The sequence below is a fragment of the Temnothorax americanus genome, unplaced genomic scaffold (assembly GCF_048541705.1).
Source record: "Temnothorax americanus isolate GAGA-0224 unplaced genomic scaffold, ASM4854170v1 Scaffold9, whole genome shotgun sequence".
Lineage (NCBI taxonomy): Eukaryota > Metazoa > Arthropoda > Insecta > Hymenoptera > Formicidae > Temnothorax > Temnothorax americanus.
The window spans coordinates 5,767,957-5,782,256 of record NW_027509812.1 but is presented as its reverse complement, the minus strand read 5'-3'; the positions used below and the strand labels follow the sequence as shown (position 1 = coordinate 5,782,256).

The 14,300-nt window shown below is 35.7% G+C and overlaps 1 protein-coding gene across 1 annotated transcript in view; it reads left to right on the top strand.

Annotated features, from left to right (window-relative positions):
* LOC143908207 (uncharacterized) overlaps nt 1-14,300 on the top strand; it is an 83,200-nt gene that overhangs the window by 62,640 nt on the left and 6,260 nt on the right. The window contains exon 7 of the mRNA XM_077425659.1: nt 949-1,119. Coding sequence (XP_077281785.1) covers nt 949-1,119 — 171 coding nt within the window. The remainder of the gene's footprint in view (nt 1-948; nt 1,120-14,300) is intronic.

Sequence of the window (14,300 nt, the reverse complement as noted above, 5' to 3'; positions counted from 1 at the left end):
TGTCGCTCGCAACAACTCGTCTTGCTGCGCTGCCTTACCGCTGCTGCCTGCTGCCTTAGCCGACGGAGCGAGAGAGAGAGAAAGAGAAGGAGAGAAAGAAAGAGCGGGAAAGAGAGGGCAAGAGAAAGAGACAGGGAGCAAAATAGAGAGAGAGAGAGAAGGCCGGTACAGTTCGAGCATAGTAAATCCCGTTGGCCGGTACCTATACGGTCTCTCTGGTCTTGGTTACACGCGTCTCTCGCGTAGTGGTGCTGCCAAGCTTTGGCAGCGAACTAACTCGTTCAGCTCGCGGTGTATATTTCCGTTCCGTTACGTTCACCAACGTTTGCCTCGCCTTTGCCGCCGTGGCTGCTAAGCGCAGTCAAAATCCCGACGACACAACGCGTTCTCCCCGCGATCTCGCGTGTCGACGCGACCTGAACGTGGTGGTACCAGATGATTGCTCCGTTGCTGCTTCCTCACCTGTTTTTCTGTGGCGGACGATCGATACAGAACGCGTTTAACGATCATTGTGCAGCGCTTGGTGTAGTGTGAGCGTTACCGCGAACGCATCATCGTCCTCTTTGCGTTTCCGAATAAAGAAACGGATAAAGGGAATGCGGGAGAACTCTTATAATTGTATTCAATGAACAATTCGAAGCAGGTCTTCAATCGCAGATCATGAATTCTACGGTTGGAAATTTGTATACAATTCTCTCATCATATCGGATTTGTGAAAGTGTAATATGGCGCTAAACTTGTGTGATTCGCGTCATCTTCAAGAACAGATTTGAAAGAAACGTTTATCAGTGACATCGTAATCCCTATTACAGCAGGGATCATTGACATTCTTGTAATCCACGCGCCGAATAAGAACAATGCTCGTGAAATTTCGTAAAAATAACATACCCGATGTCCATGTTTTTTGTGAGCTGTGTTAAACGCGAATCCAATGTGTGGCTGTTTCAGCAGTTGAAAAACGGAACGGCATGGAGTAGCTACCCGGGTCACAGAGACCCTTGGAAGGGAAAAGGGCAAAAGCGTCCCCTTCCTACGCCCTTCTGCCGCCGCGACGCACGACGACATTGGATTGTCGTCGTACCGCAGCGACCTCTGCGTCATTATTATTATAGCCGCAAGGTGAGTTGAAATGTCACTTTGTAATTGCCATTAGGGTGATTCCTGCGGACCGATTGTATTCTTCAAAACAGCACAAAATTACGCATGTTACCACAAACTTCCTGCAAAAAAAATTGATTTAATCGAATTAGTTTGAATCGTTTCATTATTTGAACTTAATTATTGAATTGGAATATTAGATCAATTTTTTTTAGCTTTATTATCCATTGTGTTTTATTAATCCTGTCGTAAGCACCGCGAAATGCTTTTGTGTTGAATATATCCAATTCTTTAGCCGACTCTGTTTCGTTATTACTGAAACAAAACAATACTTTGCATTTATATGAAATATAATGTTAATCGCGATATTGTGTAATATTCATTCGTTTGCGAAGCCCTTTTTTTTCACGAAAAATTAAAAAGTCAAATCACGAACGCAAGAACGACTGTTAGCATTGCAAAACTAATGAAATGGTTAAAGAACGATGTTGTATGAAATCATACGGCATTTTTTTACATCTACAAATAGTCACTATATGCTACATTCCAACGCGATGGTACTACAACATAATTTGTTCGCTCGTATAGATACGATCTTCATTCGACTATCGAGATTTCTACTATGGTAAGACAATCTCATTAGACAATGGTGCTGTAGAAAGAAACTCATGCCGGGAACTATCAACTCTTGCGATTCGATCCTCTTCGTTTTACGACCCTCCAATGGCGCGCATGTTCAGCATTATTTTGTTCTTCCTTGCACGAATACCTTCGCTCTCTTACCCTTCTACCGTCGCATCAACGCATACCACACACACCCGCCATATCTTATGATCGAGCAAACTTGCGCGAGGCCAAGAGATATAAAGTATATAAAATAACGTTGCTATCAAAATTGCTCATCGTTGATTATTATACATATATTCGAGCGTCGCTGAACCCGAAAATTTTATCTTCCAGCATACATATGTATACTTACAATATCTTTGCGAACTATATATCCTCGAGTTTCATTTGCAGAGTAATTATTGAACACAATTATGAATATATATATATAATATTTACTTACCTATTTTTGTTATTACTATTATAGATGTAAATTATACACGAAAAAAAAGAAGTAAAATATGGACAACCAACATTTTTTTTGTTGCGAGAGCTATATTTTTAGCAATAGTAGCACAACGTTTTGTTTCTATTGCTAAAAATACAGCTCTCGCAGCAAAAAAATGTTAGTTGTCCATATTTTATGACTATAGATTTGCTACGGTAGCTAATTTTTTTTCCGTGTGTAGCTAGGTCAATTTTTCAATTTATTCGTTTTAATGTGATGGAAAAAACAATTCTTTAATAGAATAACTAATTTTAGTACTGACAAAACAAAAAAAAAGAGAGAGAGATACTGAATACATAATATATTTTATATTGGATATTAAGAAAATGCATTTTTTTAACATGAACAATTTTAGACGATAATTGCTTTTGCTAAGAAAAGATTTGCTCGAAATCAAATGTTTTGATGTTAAATGGTATTCTCCTCTCTAAATATCTCCTCAATTGGATCTTTCACATCCATAAACTCGAGAGAGAATGCGTTATGATCGGAATACCTTGTAGGTACAATGGCATATGTTTCTGATTTTACCGTGTATGCACTCTAAGCGTGTGGTATCTTTTCGTTGATACAACAGACGGTATTCTCTCGTACTCGGCTACAATGCGGGTAAAACGCGTAGGTATAAAGACACGAAGACTACGCAATGGCACGGTGCGAAGCGGACTAAATAAAATTCAGAATTTATGGAAAACGAGGGGGAGAAAAAAAAAGAACGAGCGGCGAACGAGTGGAGAGGAGGAGCGCGCCGGTAACGGGCGGACTGGGAGCACCTACTCGCGCGGCGGAGCTTCCCAATGAATTTGAATAAAAATGGGATGGAGAAAAGGTGGAGATACTCGAGGGAATCCAGAGAGCGAGAGGGGAAGGAGAGAGATAACTGGAAAGAGAGAGAAAGAGGGAGGTAGAAAGAAAGAGAGAGAAAGAGAGCGATGAGGGAATGAGAAAGATGCAGTATATTCTCGGGGTGGTCGAACGGGTAGGCGGTAATGGCGCGCTGAGTTTCTGCTCGTATGAGAAAACTATTAGATACTCTAGATATTCGTGTATGATTGACCTACACGATTGGCCGATATTTCCAATCGACGAATGCTTATGACAGTTTAATATATTGCTCCATGTACAATAAATCAGTAGCATAATACTTATATAGCTTCATTTTTCTAGTTTCGTCGATAGATGTGTTTCCATCGTCGAGTTGCGTCGTATTCGATAAAGATTTAGATTCGGATTTACCAGTCCTCGGAATAGGATGGCCGATAGGTGGAGAATATTCAAAGTATATATAGGGAGCATGGCTGCCGTCGGACGCGATGGCGTGGACCGTAGCATGGCCGCTTGCAAGTCAGCAGTTTTGATTCCTCCACTTTTAAATCTTTAATATTGCTTGTCGTATTTTTGAATTTTTCAGTCGCCATTTATGTAATCGTTATATAATCATGTTCCAATATTGCGGTATATAATTGAGTATTAAATATTGTGCCAATATAAATGTTATTTTAATGATGAATAAGAGTTTTTTTAGAATTAGAATCTCGACATGTTTGAGAATATTATTTTTTATATGTAAAACAAGAAATAATTAACTTTTTTGCTTTTATTTATTACTATTTATAATAATCAAATAGTTTTAGTAATCACACACTTAATAATGCTACTGAATTTTTCAAACATTTTCTAATTTATGAGATAACATTATCTGAGATATTTAAGTGAAATAAGAAATTAAGAAAAATTACAAATTGTGAAAATATTTGTTACTATGAGGAACATAATCTTATCATAATTTGCTTATGACATAAATATTACAAATAGAAGAATGATATATTTAACGTATAAAAGTTATACAGTTAAAATTCATATTTTTAGTTATATTATTCACATGACATTCCAGGTTTATATATTTTTATTTAAAAATTTCCAAAAAAACTTTAAATTTATTTCAGGTAGAAAGAGTTTATTGTTTAATAAATAAGATATTTTCTCATAAAATGAATAAAGATTTTATTTTAAGATTGTATTTTAAGATTCCATTCTAATCAACATATAGTTAATTTTTTTAATAAAGTGATTAAATTTTCAAATATTGAACTATAATTTGAAATCGAGAATCATCATGGCCGCAAGTGATGCTCCTCAGCGACACACGCGTGCCACGGAGCGCGAGATGGTGTTGCCGATGGATTGCCCACGCACAGCGACTCGCGCGATCCCGCGACAGCCATTTTGAATTCCAAGACTCTTTCTGCAGCGAGCTCGCCGGTCCGGAGAGCGGAACCCCACCAGAAGGGCAGGAGAACCTTCTTCTGCGGATACCGTCGCGTCTTCGTCTTGTTTTTCGCATGTCAAAAGACCGAGACCGTGAGCAATATTGTTGATACTTGATGTTGCAGCCGCGTATATACCCCCGCCTCTTCCGACTCCCGCATATTTCGCTTGGCAGGAGACCGCCTGCATTTCTGTCGAGTTTTTATTTTACGTGCCCCATGTTTCGGCTCTTTCTCTCTCCTTCTTGTTAACTTTATTTTTTTAGTTCAGGAGTGTTCGGGAATAGATAAATGCTCTATTGCAAATAAATATGATGATTTTTTAATGAAAATATTATAAATACAAATTTGAAATCATTTCTTTGCATTTTCTACGTTTATCCTTTTTTCCATATTCATATCATTAATCAACTCGTTACGAAACTCTTCACTCTGCACAGACAGATATCCGCACCTCGGATCTGCAGGGATTATTTGTTTTACAAGAATAGACTTCTATATCAACTTCCTATGTGTGTGTTTAGGCCCGCGATGCAAAGTCGGCGGATCGTTCCGGTGATATATGTAAACGTTCTACTTTATGACTGACGACAAGTTTATGTTGATTGCTCGTTATAGTCATTCTTCTTTTCTGATTTAAATCCGTACAATGGATCCTATTAATATCCGATTTTATTTTAAATTAACTGTTACATCCTTTTTAGATAGAGAAACGATATTATCATTCAATAAATATATTATATATTAGAGAAAGTGCCATTCAATACTTAATATATTTCCTTGGATCGAATTCAATGGTTTTATTCAAATTCAAGATAGGGCTGACGTCACTATGTGTTTGACTAATACAATCTCAACTCCCTTTTGAACCCTCCTTTGTTTACGCTGGGCCGGCAGAAATTTATGAAACCACTTCTCCGCCCGGAAAAATAACTTTTCATGTTCCTAGTGGTGTCACCCTCTTAAACCACCGCCCTCTTTCATCGCCCCTCTCTCTATCCACCCGCACTTTTATATGTTCCGTAATTTTCGGAATTCCGAGATAGAAGTACTCTCATTTCATTTCAGAGATTTATACCGACTCGCTCTTTTCTACTTTATCGATCTAGTCTGGTTTAACTTTCAGCAGTTTTACAGAGATGGCGTCTATATCAAACCGAAACTTCATTTAATCAAAGTTCTTCAAATCGTGGAAAATGCGGGTCTCTTAGAAAAAAAATATTTTAGATATTAAAGTTTTAATATTAAAAATAATACAAAATCTAATAGATCATTATTTTCTCTAATGATAAAAATACAAACCAATGAGAATATGATAGTTATCGTTATTTTTAGCGTAGAATATATATTATTGATTATTTACCGCCACCCATGTGCAATTATATTATAACTATTATAAAAAGTGTTTAATAGTGATTAAATAAAGACAAAACATATATTTTTAGATAGGAAAAATTTTTGTATGCTAGTGTACACATTTGTTTCAATTTTTTTATTGATTAATTTTACACATTATTACTTTAAAATTGTTTATAGAGATTGTGTTAATAGAATATTTTTGAAATGACAATCTTCTTCAGATTATTGTTTCTTACATGATTAACAGTGTTTTCTGCTTTATTTTTTACAAGGTTTATTATTGCAAAACTAATTTATAATAATAAAAAATTTTTATTTTAATTTAGTTCTCAAGAAGATCCATTTCTTAGTACAATAATAAATTATCTCGCGCAAAAGTTATAATTTATCTCAAATTTTCGAAACCTTGGAACAACGTGCTGTTTAATATTTTGTATGTATCGTATGTTGTCTCTTTTACATCACTCATTTTTTATGTTTCTCATTTTCATCTCCATCTCATTTACCTTTTGAAAAAGATTCTATCGAGGATCCCCATCTATTTTCCGTAACAATAATTTCAAGGGCTCCTCCTTTCAGTGGACCCTTACACCACCAACTACCCTAAATCCTATTTCCAATAGACGTACCCTTCAAGGTACCAACTCGTTACACTTTTTCGCCATAATCGATCTATCGTCAAAAAAATGCAAAGTGTTACCCGACATTATTTATCACTTACCTATCCCTGCCTTTTTTAACCGTCCAAATCTTTAGTCAGATCTTAATTTCGAGAGCATGATCTCATAGCATTAAAAGGTGTCTCACACATTTATTCATATTTTTTAAATACTTCAGAAACAAATGTGCGCCTAGTTATGATATAATATATGCATATTTATTGTACAGATTATTTATTGAAAATTATCGCGCGTTAAAGGGATATCTATTTTTTAAAAGTACGGTGCGCCGCGGCTTGTATTATTTTGAGGTACCTAATATTCATCCACACAAATAGCTATTAATATTGGAGCTTTTTGAAGATAATACGTCATATAACTGCCGAGTGCTCGTTAGACCGTCTGAAGTGTTTCCGTTAATGTTTCATAGCCGAATCTCGGATTGGTTGCTTGAACTTCAGTGATTCACAAATACGAAATACAAGAATGGATCCAATAAAAACTTCCAAACTCCAGACTGTTTTATATTTAGTTTACTTTATATACTTGAGATAATCTCTGAAAAGGATATAGATAGACATTATTAACTGTTTCACTATAAAAATTTATATATGATTTATATGTGTAAATAGATTAAATTTTGATGCTAGGATTATTTTATACCTAATTAATTAAAATATAAGTAATTTCGTGTGTTATATTAAAATAAAACAATGAGTGTGCTGAGATTTCGAAAATATGAAATAAGTTACAAAAATATAGAACTAGTTATCGTGATATAAGATTAGTTCAGGATTTTTCAGACTAATGAGACCTACGAACAGTTAAGTAAACTGTGCCATGTAATACAGCTGACGAGCAAATGTAGCAATATAAACAGAGATTCGCAATACATAAACGAAGATTTCTCGACAACCATCAAACGTAAACGTCGGCATATGCGTGCGATTCGTAGAATCTGGCTTGCCGTAACGGATCTGGATCAGGGACCTGCAGAAAAAAATCATCGTTTTTGTAAATTTTGAATAACGTTAAAAACGAAATGGAAAAAATTTCTTCTTTCTCTCTTCCTCTTTAAGTTTTAAAAAAAGGAATCATATTTTAATAAACCATTTTTAATTAATTATTTATTTATTTATTTTAATTGGCAAATTAAAAAATAACTGATTTTTTAATCAATACAATTTCTACAGAGTCTTTTATTATCCAAATGAGTTTATTAATTATTCGTATAATAATTTCCTTTTTTAAGTTAAAGCTAGATATACATGAGTGAGTGTAAAATATTTGCAATATCTATAAAATTAATTTTTTTATATATTAATTCAAACGTTATATTACTAAGACTATTTCGTATATAATTATTACGTATTAGTATGCAAAGAATTGAAATACTTAATTTCTTACAGAAATATAATTTTCTTATTTAATATTGCTTTTTCATAATTCTCTTGGATTTTTTTCCATCACGGTAGACGAAATAAATTTTATTTTCGGAATATTTTTGGGCGTAGATTGGAATAGTGATTACATATCGTTTCATCTAGAAATTTTATTATAGCGTCGGATAGATAAAAGGGGCGGGTTTTTAGACAGAGCAGATGTCAGTCGGGCGAAATCTAGGGAAAGTGGGGAGGAAATGTGAAACTGAGTAAAGAATAGAGCGTGGAGAACTGGTGATGGTATGCCGCCCGACGAGATGGAGGCGGAGAATAGGATGAGAAATACCGGGGGTGGATCAGACTGCCCCTCATTAAGTTAAATTGTCTCTTAGGATGAGCTTCCTTAATTACTTCGCCTTCTCTCCGGTTCTCCGCACCTCATATACCTTTTAGATATACTTGTGCGTGTAACAATAAAGTATTAGGACATTTCGAACAATATCCGTTGCCATTTTGAGTCAACGAACAATTTGGGAATGTTATAAATTTATGCTATGAATATAATTACGTTGCCACGATTTGTGTGACGAATCAATACCTTGCATCGTGTATGATTAATCTCGGCATGAAGAAATCATAATATCAAAAGGCTTCTTCCGTCAAGGTAATGTATTAGCTTTACTGTATCCTATCTTACGAGCGGCGAGGGATGCGCAGCTTGACAGACTGCGTAGAGTGGTGGAAGACAGGGCAGAGGGGGATAAAGTTAGGGATGATAGGTGGAGCTAAGAGAAGAAAGGGGGAAACAGTCTCTAAATATGCTAATACCCGCGCCACGGGGTAATGAGTTTCTCGCGCTACCACGATTCACCGGATTGCTATGCATATATATTCAGCTATAAACACAACTTAGATTGCTATATGTAGCGTATCAGCTGTGCCACAGCGTGGTCGTTTTATATCTTGGCTTTTGACCTTATCACGCCTTATCGTAGGGCACTTGATATGATATATGTTAAACATTTTATCGAGATGTAGCAACTCTGGTTATAATTGGCAATAATTATTGCTAGAAAAACAAAGAAGTTTTCAAGCTATTTTATATGTAAATCAAACTTAAAAGTGTGTAAGCTAATTATTTAGTCGTAAAATTCTTTTAAAAACAGTTTTAATGACTTTAGATTTGAGCAAACAGAGATAACCCATATTCTTGAAGCTATTTGCGTTTCATGTAGTATCAAGTATTCATAGTTGTAATCTAGAATCCGTGATAACGCATTAACGTAATCCGCGCACGTGGAACGCGAACGCAACTCTCTCTCTCTCTCGTAATTTCCGTACATTTCCACCTTCACTCCAATATCCGGATCGTCATCTCTATCCCCTGTGCCCCGTCGTCCATCACATTTTCAATTTCCACCACGTTTCCCGTTTCCTGCTTCAAGGCTGCTTCGGCTTACTTCGATCATAGTGAATACCTCGGCGATGCCGTTTCATTGGTCGTCGCAAGCCATCAGCCTCACCGTCGGCGTCGGCAGTAGGCTGATTCACTCGCGGCAACGAGTTTCAAGTTCCGTTTCGAGCGATAGCTTAACATGCAAATATATAAATTTCTCTTTACTTACGAATTCTTCGAGAAATTCGAGGCCTATTTTTCGCCGGCAAAGATCCGAGTAGACGCCATCTTTCTTCATCGTTTTACAATTTTGACATTATCTTTATAATGATTTATACCTTACAAATAACATTATATTATCTTGTAATCGTCTGAGACTTCAACATTGCGCGCGTGTTACGCCTTACGGAGGCTAAAGAGACGTAAATCCGAGCGTGATGGAACGATGTTTAGAAAATCGTGGTCATGAAACGTCAAGGAGGCGCGTGGCCTGCACCGACGACGGATGACGATGCTCTGGGAAAAACTAGACTAGGCGTTTTTATGGGCCATCAAATTACACCGACCACCCCATAAAATGTTTAAGCGGGCTTCCGTGTAAGATACACAAGCGGCGACTAGGATAATGTTCTTTGGTAAAAGTGCATCTACTTACCTGTCCAATATAAACCTGATTTCGGGAGGATCTTATTATTGAATATTCTTTCCATTCGCACTCAGCTCGTCTTTAGTAGGACGCCAACTTGCCTAAAACATTCCGTCTGTCCATTAATACAATTTTTCATTGACTTTTGCCTATCTTAAAAAAAAACTGCAAATTCTACATATTCTTTAATTTTGCACGCGAACTGTTTTGTGCAACACCTAATATAAATTCTTATCTAAGCGCTATGTAACTACTTAAGAGACGACGAGTAATGATATATGGAGAAATTTATTACGTTATGTGTTTCTCTCTTTTTCTTTTCTAATATTTCCCTGGTTGACTCGAGGGAAATGAAGACATCAAAAGTACAGATGGATTTGCTCGCAACAGTAGCTTCACACATTTGGCTTTTATTAATCCAATGTCTGACTTTGTGAATGAACGCATAAACGGCAACAGGCTACGTCGTTAATATTGCGTGACAAGAATAAACGTCGCCCATAATTCAATATTATAATTATACCCTCGTAAGAGGCTTTATTGTCCTAATTAATATGCATCGTTAAAATAATTGCTGGTAGTGCAGATTACTCCTACTACCTATTATTAATGTTTAGTCATCTTACTACTCTACGGTTTTGTGGTTAAGATTTGTGATTATCGTACATTAATCCTTTATCTTTCGAAAGAATTAATTTAGATTTAGATGTTTATATAAACTACTTCATCGGTTTTTCTCTAATTATCTAAAATAGTTAAATAGTACATTATTATTTAACATTTACGTTTTTGCTAATGCGTCTGTTGTAATTTATAATGCATTGTTGTTGTGTTCCGATTATATATATATTTTTTAAATTATTTTTTATGTAGATTATAAATAACATGCGCATTTGTCGTTGATTTTATTACAAAATCGCACGGTCAGAAAATGCGCATTTCGATATACAGGCTTTTTGTTAAGGAACAGATCTTTTATTGCGGACATGTAAAGATAAGTGTAAGTGAAAAATCGATGAGCATACGTGTACGTGCACATTAACCGGCTTCACATCCGTTCCCTCCCGTAAGTATCATCGATGATAGCGTGACGGCTCGCCTCTCTCCACGTTCCGATGACACGGCGGTCATTTTAAGCGGGATTCACGTATCGGGACCACCCACCTTACGGAATTGGCTGATTACACATTCCTTAACTTCAGCGTTTTCGGCATCCCGTTTTAACATTCGCCAGAAAAATTCGGATAGCGTCCGCGCCGGCTGATTCGTGAAGTTCGTTTCGGAGATTACCGCAGGTTTGTGGCTTGGCGACTTCTTTCTTCCTCATTCCTTTTTTTCATACCGCAGCAGGGTAGGTATGTTTCTGGATCTACTAATTGGTCGTAAAGGGAATAATGTTCGGGCTCGGAGTCGAGTTCCCGTCGTTCCAAAATGTTCTTTGCGGGACGGCTTTGCAACTCGGTTCGTACCGATGAGTGACTTCTTTATCGGGATCTCCTCTTCTAGAAATTACCATTTAAAGTTCTATATATGACGTGTTGCTTCCAAGAATATATATTATATATTGTAAATGTATATAATGCACATATTTCACTTACATTTTAAAAATATATATTAATACAACCCTGATTGTATCGATTAATTTTTCCACTTCAATTCACACTGGTTGAATGGATTATTGAAGAAACGCGGTGCCGAATTCTCAAATTCAAAAAAAAATTTTCCCCATTTATTATAATTACTTACCTTCCGATTAATTGAATGTATAGATTGTACATCATAGCACTTCTACACTTTCAATGATTAATCCTCAGAATCCTGTCCTCTTTACATTACAGAAAATAAGGAAAGGTTTTCAAAAAGTAAGAAAATTCTCTGCATGCAAACGTTCGTCCGATCATTCGGCACGAGGTCTTGCGGAGTTTGTGTACATTTACAAAATTTCACCCCGTGGTTCGCAACCGTTTGTTCGTCGACGGCGATGCCGATGTCGTTGGTGGTGGCGGTGGTGGTGGCAAATATATTATGTCTCTCGTAAAATTAAGTTTTTACGATCATTTTATGGTCGCGCGCGGCCCGTCGATGCTTAGTACCTATAGGTGTGCATTTCTCACAGCTGCGCTAGGGGCTCGTGCCGACTCGTCACGGATCTCTTTCATCATACGCGTCGGTAGAACATTGTAACTATTTTTATGGACCGCAGATTTGGCCACTGAGCACCTCGACAGGTATAGTTAGCCGTTGAATCTGTTTAGACGCCTGTTTTAAGTAAAGCAAATTTTCAGGGTTAACAACGATGATGAACCCTACCGATATCTTTCATTGCCCCTATTTGATTTTTCTGAAATAAATTGAAAGGTTTAAAATACATTATCTTTTTACATATACATGCATTTAATAATATTTGTGAATTATTATAAAGGAAATATGATATTATAAAAATATGATATGTACGTATCAAACTTTCTTTAGGTAGACTGGTAGACGAAATGAAAATTTATTAGTCTTTAAATTATTGACGTGAATTAAGTGTTATAATTCTAATTTTTTTAGTAAACAAATCTAGTACTTTTAATAACAATATTCTATTTAAAATTGAAATAAATTTCACTTACTTTTTAGTTTCTCTCTTTCATTTCTCTCAGGAATATACCACAGTTTTGTAACATATCCAGATATATACAAGAACTTTAAAAGCAAATGTATATTTAAATGTATATACATAAATTCATATTTCCCGGAAAATTTGATAAATCCAACTGGACCGACGTTTTCTTTCGAAAGACAAGCATAGACTGAAGCTTCCAAAGGATATTCGGTTATTCTCAGCCGGTTGCTACTTTCACTTTGTATGAAAAACTTGCCGAGCAAACCTGGAAAGAATTTCACTGAATATTGGGTCATCGAATCGTATTCATAAAAACTGTTTTCTGACCTGCATTATTTAGGGGTGCGAGCGTTATTGAGAGAATGAAATTTGTGTTTCTGGCAACGTATAGAAATGTTATTCGCAGATATCAATTATTGTATAATATGCAATTCCATAAAACACACATATACATACTTTGCCAAGATAACCATAAATAATAATAATAATAATAATATTAAAATATATTGCTCTTTACACTAAAGATACAACCAGCAGATATTGAATGTATAAAAAAGAACATATTAATGAGTAATTAACTCTTATGCATTTTTATACATTCAATATCTGCTGGTTGTATCTTTAGTAAAGAGCAATATATTTTAATATTATTATTAAACATTAATGTTGTGTTTGCATAACGTATTAAAGAAAAAAATATGATATATTGATAAATTTTTATTTCGCGCTCATTGCTTTTTCTATATCTCCGGTGTATGTAAATCACGAACTTTATCAAAACCTGCGATCTTGGGATTTGACGTTTATCTATGTAAACATATATGTATACATACATCATACATATGTATGCATATAAGCTATAGCGTTTTTGCAGATGTATATATGCATTAATACAAATAAATGTATTCACAGCCGCTCCCGCGAAGGTTGGGGAAAAATATGGATATATTCGCATACGCGCGCGTGATAAGAATATGTATCGTCTTCGAAGAATATTTTCTTTAAAATTATTAATATGTAGCGAATTTCATTTCTTTTCCCAGAATTTTTTCAATCGTGTACGTAAATTATTTTACATTGTAATTTGATTTAACACATTTACTCATCGTAACTTTAATATATTTTCGTTAAAGTGGGATTTATGGTTTTAATACCTATATACAACATTTAAAGCAACATAAGTCATTTTTGCTGAGAGTGATCTCTGATTCATATATTGCAAAGTAATTTTTTAATGCACCCTACATCACAAGATATTTTCGTTTCACAACTAGGAATGAAAAGAAAAGTTTCGTCGGATTGCGCGACATTGACATGAGTGTATAGCTCACATGTTCGTCATGCGCATGATCCAGCGACGGTTATGGCATTTACGCGCATCGGTGAAAGCCGAGACTGAATTCTAAGGAGAGATCGTGCCTGTAACCGTATTATTTTAGTTGAATTATTTATAGAACATTGCCACAAGGAAAAATAACGGCTAGACATGCGCGGAATGCAGCGATGTCATGTTTCTCGTAAGTTTGAACAGCCGGGTTTATCCAAGTGTCATTCTACCGTTTTTTTGTCTTATTTCAAGAACACTACACTCGTCTAATCATAAATCAAACGTAAAATTGTCAAATTAATCGAAAGGTTGAAGACAACAATATTAGCCATAAAGTTAGCGGACAAGCAGCTGGAAAAATCTAACGAATCATTAACGCTCTCATCTGTGCTTTCTTTTCTGCCATGTTCGTTATAGCTCAAGGCAGCCTTGACTAGTTCAAAA